Genomic DNA, 10,463 nt, shown 5'->3' on the forward strand with positions numbered 1-10,463 from the left:
TCATAAGGTCTGGCTGATCCTTTCAGTCCTAACTCTGGTATGTGTTCATAAGGTCTGGCTGATCCTTTCAGTCCTAACTCTGGTATGTGTTCATAAGGTCTGGCTGATCCTTTCAGTCCTAACTCTGGTATGTGTTCATAAGGTCTGGCTGATCCTTTCAGTCCTAACTCTGGTATGTGTTCATAAGGTCTGGCTGATCCTTTCAGTCCTAACTCTGGTATGTGTTCAGGTCTGGCATCCTTTCAGTCCTAACTCTGGTATGTGTTCATAAGGTCTGGCTGATCCTTTCAGTCCTAACTCTGGTATGTGTTCATAAGGTCTGGCTGATCCTTTCAGTCCTAACTCTGGTATGTGTTACATGTGTCTCTCTGATCCTTTCAGTCCTAACTCTGGTATGTGTTCATAAGGTCTGGCTGATCCTTTCAGTCCTAACTCTGGTATGTGTTCATAAGGTCTGGCTGATCCTTTCAGTCCTAACTCTGGTATGGTTCATAAGGTCTGGCTGATCCTTTCAGTCCTATGTGTTCACTCTGGTATGTGTTCATAAGGTCTTGATCCTTTCAGTCCTAACTCTGGTATGTGTTCATAAGGTCTGGCTGATCCTTTCAGTCCTAACTCTGGTATGTGTTCATAAGGTCTGGCTGATCCTTTCAGTCCTGTTGTGTTCATAAGGTCTGGCTGATCCTTTCAGTCCTAACTCAAATGCTGATCCTTTCAAAGGATGTGTTCTAAGTCTGGCTGATCCTTTCAGTCCTAACTCTGTATGTGTTCATAAGGTCTGGCTGATCCTTTCAGTCCTAACTCTGGTATGTGTTCAAAGGTCTGGCTGATCCTTTCAGTCCTAACTCTGGTATGTGTTCATAAGGTCTGGCTGATCCTTTCAGTCCTAACTCTGGTATGTGTTCATAAGGTCTGGCTGATCCTTTCAGTCCTAACTCTCTGTGTTGGTATGTGTTCATAAGGTCTGGCTGATCCTTTCAGTCCTAACTCTGGTATGTGTTCATAAGGTCTGGCTGATCCTTTGGGAGTCCTAAGTCTGGGATGTGTTCATAAGGTGCTGATCCTTTCAGTCCTAACTCTGGTATGTGTTCATAAGGTCTGGCTGATCCTTTCAGTCACCCTGTTGGTCACTCTTTCAGTCCCACAGGCTCCTCACAGCTCTCACACTGATCCCCCAGCTTCTCTCTGTATGTGTTTGACTTGGCTGATGACGTCATACTCTGGTATCTGTCTGGAAGGTCTGGGTGATCCTTTCAATTTAACTCTGGTGTTATAACTGTTTAGACCCTCTGGTGACTGATATACTGTATTCTGTGAACACCACTCATTATAACTGACCTTTCAGTCCAGCAGGCTATTTCTGATGTACTGTAGGGGTGCAGGGCCACCACCATTATAACTGGTTTGATGTTATTTACTGATAGCCCTTCCTGTATTCAGTGAACTCCATGCTATTGTTGGGGATTCATGGATGTATTTACTGATATGTGTATTCTGTGACCCTTTCAGTCATAACTCTGGACCAGGTGTATTTCTAGATAACTCTAGGTACAGTTCCTAACTTCTGGTTGTGACACATGAGGAAGTGTATTTACTGATATACTGTTTCTGTGAACACCACCATTATAACTCACCATGTATTTACTGATATACTGTGTATTCTGTGAACACCACCATTATAACTGACCAGATGTATTTACTGATATAATGTATTCTGTGAACACTACCATTATAACTGACCAGATGTATTTACTGATATACTGTATTCTGTGCACACCACCATTATAACTGACCAGATGTATTTACTGATATACTGTATTCTGGAAGTGAACACGACATCATCAATTTTACTCTACTATTATAACTGACCAGATGTATTTACTGATATACTGTATTCTGTGAACACCACCATTATAACTGACCATGTATTTACTGATATACTGTATTCTGTGCACACCACCATTATAACTGACCATGTATTTACTGATATACTGTATTCTGTGCACACCACCATTATAACTGACCAGATGTATTTACTGATATACTGTATTCTGTGCACACCACCATTATAACTGACCATGTATTTACTGATATACTGTATTCTGTGAACACCACCATTATAACTGACCAGATGTATTTACTGATATACTGTATTCTGTGAACACCACCATTATAACTGACCAGATGTATTTACTGATATACTGTATTCAGTGCACACCACCATTATAACTGACCATGTATTTACTGATATACTGTATTCTGTGCACACCACCATTATAACTGACCATGTATTTACTGATATACTGTATTCTTGAACACTACCATTATAACTGACCAGATGTATTTACTGATATAATGTATTCTGTGAACACTACCATTATAACTGACCATGTATTTACTGATATACTGTATTCTGTGAACACCACCATTATAACTGACCAGATGTATTTACTGATATAATGTATTCTGTGAACACTACCATTATAACTGACCATGTATTTACTGATATACTGTATTCTGTGAACACCACCATTATAACTGACCAGATGTATTTACTGATATACTGTATTCTGTGAACACTACTATTATAACTGACCAGATGTATTTACTGATATACTGTATTCTGTGCACACTACCATTATAACTGACCAGATGTATTTACTGATATACTGTATTCTGTGAACACCACCATTATAACTGACCATGTATTTACTGATATACTGTTTTCTGTGAACACCACCATTATAACTCACCATGTATTTACTGATATACTGTATTCTGTGAACACCACCATTATAACTGACCAGATGTATTTACTGATATAATGTATTCTGTGAACACTACCATTATAACTGACCAGATGTATTTACTGATATACTGTATTCTGTGAACACTGCTATTATAACTGACCAGATGTATTTACTGATATACTGTATTCTGTGCACACCACCATTATAACTGACCATGTATTTACTGATATACTGTTTTCTGTGAACACCACCATTATAACTCACCATGTATTTACTGATATACTGTATTCTGTGAACACCACCATTATAACTGACCAGATGTATTTACTGATATAATGTATTCTGTGAACACTACCATTATAACTGACCAGATGTATTTACTGATATACTGTATTCTGTGCACACCACCATTATAACTGACCAGATGTATTTACTGATATACTGTATTCTGTGAACACTACTATTATAACTGACCAGATGTATTTACTGATATACTGTATTCTGTGAACACCACCATTATAACTGACCATGTATTTACTGATATACTGTATTCTGTGAACACTACCATTATAACTGACCAGATGTATTTACTGATATAATGTATTCTGTGAACACTACCATTATAACTGACCAGATGTATTTACTGATATACTGTATTCTGTGCACACCACCATTATAACTGACCAGATGTATTTACTGATATACTGTATTCTGTGAACACTACTATTATAACTGACCAGATGTATTTACTGATATACTGTATTCTGTGAACACCACCATTATAACTGACCATGTATTTACTGATATACTGTATTCTGTGCACACCACCATTATAACTGACCATGTATTTACTGATATACTGTATTCTGTGCACACCACCATTATAACTGACCAGATGTATTTACTGATATACTGTATTCTGTGCACACCACCATTATAACTGACCATGTATTTACTGATATACTGTATTCTGTGAACACCACCATTATAACTGACCAGATGTATTTACTGATATACTGTATTCTGTGAACACTACCATTATAACTGACCAGATGTATTTACTGATATACTGTATTCAGTGCACACCACCATTATAACTGACCATGTATTTACTGATATACTGTATTCTGTGCACACCACCATTATAACTGACCATGTATTTACTGATATACTGTATTCTGTGAACACTACCATTATAACTGACCAGATGTATTTACTGATATAATGTATTCTGTGAACACTACCATTATAACTGACCATGTATTTACTGATATACTGTATTCTGTGAACACCACCATTATAACTGACCAGATGTATTTACTGATATAATGTATTCTGTGAACACTACCATTATAACTGACCATGTATTTACTGATATACTGTATTCTGTGAACACCACCATTATAACTGACCAGATGTATTTACTGATATACTGTATTCTGTGAACACTACTATTATAACTGACCAGATGTATTTACTGATATACTGTATTCTGTGCACACTACCATTATAACTGACCAGATGTATTTACTGATATACTGTATTCTGTGAACACCACCATTATAACTGACCATGTATTTACTGATATACTGTTTTCTGTGAACACCACCATTATAACTCACCATGTATTTACTGATATACTGTATTCTGTGAACACCACCATTATAACTGACCAGATGTATTTACTGATATAATGTATTCTGTGAACACTACCATTATAACTGACCAGATGTATTTACTGATATACTGTATTCTGTGAACACTGCTATTATAACTGACCAGATGTATTTACTGATATACTGTATTCTGTGCACACCACCATTATAACTGACCATGTATTTACTGATATACTGTTTTCTGTGAACACCACCATTATAACTCACCATGTATTTACTGATATACTGTATTCTGTGAACACCACCATTATAACTGACCAGATGTATTTACTGATATAATGTATTCTGTGAACACTACCATTATAACTGACCAGATGTATTTACTGATATACTGTATTCTGTGCACACCACCATTATAACTGACCAGATGTATTTACTGATATACTGTATTCTGTGAACACTACTATTATAACTGACCAGATGTATTTACTGATATACTGTATTCTGTGAACACCACCATTATAACTGACCATGTATTTACTGATATACTGTATTCTGTGAACACTACCATTATAACTGACCAGATGTATTTACTGATATACTGTATTCTGTGAACACTGCTATTATAACTGACCAGATGTATTTACTGATATACTGTATTCTGTGCACACCACCATTATAACTGACCATGTATTTACTGATATACTGTTTTCTGTGAACACCACCATTATAACTGACCAGATGTATTTACTGATATACTGTATTCTGTGAACACTACCATTATAACTGACCAGATGTATTTACTGATATACTGTATTCAGTGCACACCACCATTATAACTGACCATGTATTTACTGATATACTGTATTCTGTGCACACCACCATTATAACTGACCATGTATTTACTGATATACTGTATTCTGTGAACACTACCATTATAACTGACCAGATGTATTTACTGATATAATGTATTCTGTGAACACTACCATTATAACTGACCATGTATTTACTGATATACTGTATTCTGTGAACACCACCATTATAACTGACCAGATGTATTTACTGATATAATGTATTCTGTGAACACTACCATTATAACTGACCATGTATTTACTGATATACTGTATTCTGTGAACACCACCATTATAACTGACCAGATGTATTTACTGATATACTGTATTCTGTGAACACTACTATTATAACTGACCAGATGTATTTACTGATATACTGTATTCTGTGCACACTACCATTATAACTGACCAGATGTATTTACTGATATACTGTATTCTGTGAACACCACCATTATAACTGACCATGTATTTACTGATATACTGTTTTCTGTGAACACCACCATTATAACTCACCATGTATTTACTGATATACTGTATTCTGTGAACACCACCATTATAACTGACCAGATGTATTTACTGATATAATGTATTCTGTGAACACTACCATTATAACTGACCAGATGTATTTACTGATATACTGTATTCTGTGCACACCACCATTATAACTGACCATGTATTTACTGATATACTGTATTCTGTGAACACCACCATTATAACTGACCAGATGTATTTACTGATATACTGTATTCTGTGAACACTACCATTATAACTGACCAGATGTATTTACTGATATACTGTATTCTGTGAACACCACCATTATAACTGACCAGATGTATTTACTGATATACTGTATTCTGTGAACACTACTATTATAACTGACCAGATGTATTTACTGATATACTGTATTCTGTGAACACCACCATTATAACTGACCATGTATTTACTGATATACTGTATTCTGTGAACACCACCATTATAACTGACCAGATGTATTTACTGATATACTGTTTTCTGTGAACACCACCATTATAACTGACCATGTATTTACTGATATACTGTATTCAGTGCACACCACCATTATAACTGACCAGATGTATTTACTGATATACTGTATTCTGTGAACACTACTATTATAACTGACCAGATGTATTTACTGATATACTGTATTCTGTGCACACCACCATTATAACTGACCATGTATTTACTGATATACTGTTTTCTGTGAACACCACCATTATAACTCACCATGTATTTACTGATATACTGTATTCTGTGAACACCACCATTATAACTGACCAGATGTATTTACTGATATACTGTATTCTGTGAACACTACCATTATAACTGACCAGATGTATTTACTGATATACTGTATTCTGTGAACACCACCATTATAACTGACCAGATGTATTTACTGATATACTGTATTCAGTGCACACCACCATTATAACTGACCAGATGTATTTACTGATATACTGTATTCTGTGAACACTACCATTATAACTGACCATGTATTTACTGATATACTGTATTCTGTGAACACTACCATTATAACTGACCATGTATTTATTGATATACTGTATTCTGTGAACACTACCATTATAACTGACCAGATGTATTTACTGATATACTGTATTCTGTGAACACTACCATTATAACTGACCAGATGTATTTACTGATATACTGTATTCTGTGAACACTACCATTATAACTGACCATGTATTTACTGATATACTGTATTCTGTGAACACCACCATTATAACTGCCCAGATGTATTTACTGATATACTGTTTTCTGTGAACACTACCATTATAACTGACAAGAGGCCTACTTGAACCAGTTAGACACACACTATCTTACAAAATGTCTTCTTGAATACCTTCTTGAATTCAAATGATAACATAAAGATCGTGTAGCTTGGTCTCAGATCTGTGAAGTTGGCAAGACAGCACAAATAGACCAGGCTAGAGACAGTCTCTCCTCACCTCTAGACAGGAGCAGATCAGGTACTCTCTAAAGGGTTAAACAACTGGTCTGGGCCAGGCTAGAGACAAAATCTCTCCTCACCTCTAGACAGGAACAGGTCAGGTACTCTCTGAAGGGCTCTATGGGGCTGGTCTTGTAGTGTTCTATCAGTTCTCCCAGGGTCTCATGCTCCTCTGTGTCTCCAGACACTATGAACTGGCCTGACTTACTCTGGTTGATCACAAAGTGTCTGCATCGATCACGGCCTCTGGAAGACAATAATAACACTGGTAAGTCCGGGGTATGATGTTGTATTATACTGTGGTCCACTGTTATCTCCACTATTATCTATGCTATCTCCACTGTTATCTCCGCTGTTATCTATGTTATCGCCATTGTTATCTCCACTGTTATCTGTGTTATCTCCACGGGCGTGCTATTTCCACAGTTACCTACAGTATGTTATCTCCTCTGTTATCTATGTTATCTGCACTGTTATACGTATTATCTCCACTGTTATCTCCACTATTATCTATGCTATCTCCACTGTTAACTCCGCTGTTATCTATGTTATCTCCAATGGTATATATGTTATCTCTACTGGTATATATGTTATCTCTACTGTTATACGTATTATCTCCACTGTTATCTCCACTATTATCTATGCTATCTCCACTGTTAACTCCGCTGTTATCTATGTTATCTCCACTGGTATCTATGTTATCTCCACTGGTATCTATGTTATCTCTACTGTTATCTATGCTATCTCCACTGTTAACTCCGCTGTTATCTATGTTATCTCCACTGGTATCTATGCTATCTCCACTCTTATATATGTTATCTCCACTGTTATCTATGTTATCGCCAATGTTATCTCCACTCTTATATATGTTATCTCCACTGTTATCTCCAATATTATCTATGCTATCTCCGCTGTTATATCTCCTGTTATCTTTGTTATCTCCACTGGTATGTAATCTCCACTTTTATATATGTTATCTCCACAGCTATCTATGTTATCTTGACTTTTATCTATGATATCTCCACTGTTATATATTTCTTCTCCATTGTTATCTCTACTGTTATCTATGGTATCTCCACGGTCCAATTTATATTATCTCCAATTTTATATATGTTATCTCCACTATTATCTACTGTATGTTATCTGCACTGTTATATGTATTATCTCCACTGTTATATATTTCTTCTCCATTGTTATCTCTACTGTTATCTATGTTATCGCCAATGTTATCTCCACTCTTATCTATGTTATCTCCACAGCTATCTATGTTATCTTGACTGTTATCTATGCTATCTCCACTGTTATCACCACTTTATCTCCACTGTTATATATGTTATCTCCACTGTTATCTCTACCAATATATATATATGTTGTCTCCACTGTTACCTATGTCATCTCCACTTGTATGTTATATCCACTGTTTTCTATGTTATCTCCACTGTTATCTCCACGTTAACCTATTTTTTATCTCCGCCGTTAACTATGTTATCTCCGCTGTTATATATGTTATCTCCACTGTTATCTCCGCCATTAACTATGTTATCTCCGCTGTCATATATGTTATCTCCACTGTTATCTCCGCCGTTAACTTTGTTATTTCCACTGTTATATATGTTATCTCCACTGTTATCTCTACTAATATATATATGTTATCTCCACTGTTGTCTCCACTGTTAAATAAATAAATAAAAAACAAATATCTCTGCTGTTATCTTTACTGTTATCTATGTTATCTCCACTGTTATCACCGTCGTTATCTATGTTATCTCCGCCGTTAACTATGTTATCTCCGCTGTTATATATGTTATCTCCACTGTTATCTCTGCCGTTATCTATGTTATCTCCGCTGTTAACTATGCTATCTCCGCTGTTATATATGTTATCTCCACTGTTATCTCCGCCGTTATCTATGTTATCTCCGCTGTTAACTATGCTATCTCCGCTGTTAACTATGTTATCTCCACTGTTATCTCCGCCGTTAACTATGTTATCTCCGCTGTTATATATGTTATCTCCACTGTTATCTCTGCCGTTATCTATGTTATCTCCGCTGTTATATATGTTATCTCCACTGTTATCTCTGCCGTTATCTATGTTATCTCCGCTGTTATATATGTTGTCTCCACTGTTATCTATTTTATCTCCACTCGTACCTCTGTTATCTCCATTTTTATCTCCACTGTTATTTCCACTGTTTTCTATGTTATCTCCACTGTTAAATAAATAAAGGTTAAATAAATAAATAAAAAGAAATATCTCTGCTGTTATCTATTTTATCTCCACTGTTATTTCCACTGTTATTTATGTTATCTCCACTGGTATCTCCACTGTTATCTATGTTATCTTCACTGTTTTTAAAGAACAAATTCTTATTTACAATGACGGCCAAACCCTCCCTAACCTGACGACGCTGAGCCAATTGTGTGCCGCCCTATGGGACTCCCGATCACGGCCTGTTATGATACAGCCCGGTATCAAACCAGGGTCTGTAGTGACTAGCACTGAGGTGCAGTCCCTTAGACCGCTGTGCCACTCGGGAACCCTGTTATCTCTGTTATCTACGATAGAAGAACAACAACCAGAACGAACCTGTATGACAGGATGTATCCCATGGCTTTGTCACTTAGTCGGATCAGGAAACAGCCCAGTTCTTTGTCTCTCAGCATCTCTTCCGCATCTCTACAGAGGCATTAAAAAGTATTAAAAAGCAATATAAACCCATGCAAAACATATCCCTCAACCCTCATAAAGGTATTATTGATATGTTATAGGGGGGTATTATTGATATGTTATAGGGAGTTATTATTGATATGGGAGGTATTATTGATATGTTATAGGGAGGTATTATTGATATGGGAGGTATTATTGATATGTTATAGGGGGTATTATTGATATGTTATAGGGGGGTATTATTGATATGTTATAGGGAGGTATTATTGATATGTTATAGGGAGGTATTATTGATATGGGAGGTATTATTGATATGTTATAGGGGGGTATTATTGATATGTTATAGGGAGGTATTATTGATATGTTATAGGGGTATTATTGATATGTTATAGGGGGGTATTATTGATATGGGAGGTATTATTGATATGTTATAGGGGGTATTATTGATATGTTATAGGGGTATTATTGATATGTTATAGGGAGGTATTATTGATATGGGGGGTATTATTGATATGTTATAGGGAGTTATTATTGATATGGGAGGTATTATTGATATGTTATAGTTATAGGTATTATTGGTATTATTGAT

At 35.9% G+C, this 10,463-nt stretch overlaps 1 protein-coding gene across 1 annotated transcript; it reads right to left on the reverse strand.

Annotated features, from left to right (window-relative positions):
- Positions 1 to 7,140: 7,140 nt before the first annotated feature.
- Positions 7,141 to 9,873, reverse strand: LOC124037356 (SH2 domain-containing protein 7-like). Its single transcript, XM_046352060.1, has 3 exons — positions 9,794 to 9,873; positions 7,285 to 7,450; positions 7,141 to 7,146 (listed from the first exon to the last, which is right to left on the reverse strand). Exons 1-3 carry the CDS (start codon positions 9,868 to 9,870, stop codon positions 7,141 to 7,143), a joined length of 249 nt encoding a protein of 82 aa, XP_046208016.1. The 5' UTR covers positions 9,871 to 9,873.
- Between the last annotated feature and the right edge of the window lie 590 nt (positions 9,874 to 10,463).

The sequence above is a fragment of the Oncorhynchus gorbuscha genome, linkage group LG06 (assembly GCF_021184085.1).
Source record: "Oncorhynchus gorbuscha isolate QuinsamMale2020 ecotype Even-year linkage group LG06, OgorEven_v1.0, whole genome shotgun sequence".
NCBI lineage: Eukaryota > Metazoa > Chordata > Actinopteri > Salmoniformes > Salmonidae > Oncorhynchus > Oncorhynchus gorbuscha.

What these genes read in the sequence shown, in the direction of transcription:
- LOC124037356 (XM_046352060.1), bottom strand. Translation starts at nt 9,870, where the DNA reads ATGCTGAGAGACAAAGAACTGGGCTGTTTCCTGATCCGACTAAGTGAC. An exon ending in GGATACATCCTGTCATACAG is followed by an intron (nt 7,451 to 9,793) that starts GTTCGTTCTGGT and finishes ATTGTCTTCCAG; the next exon opens with AGGCCGTGATCGATGCAGAC.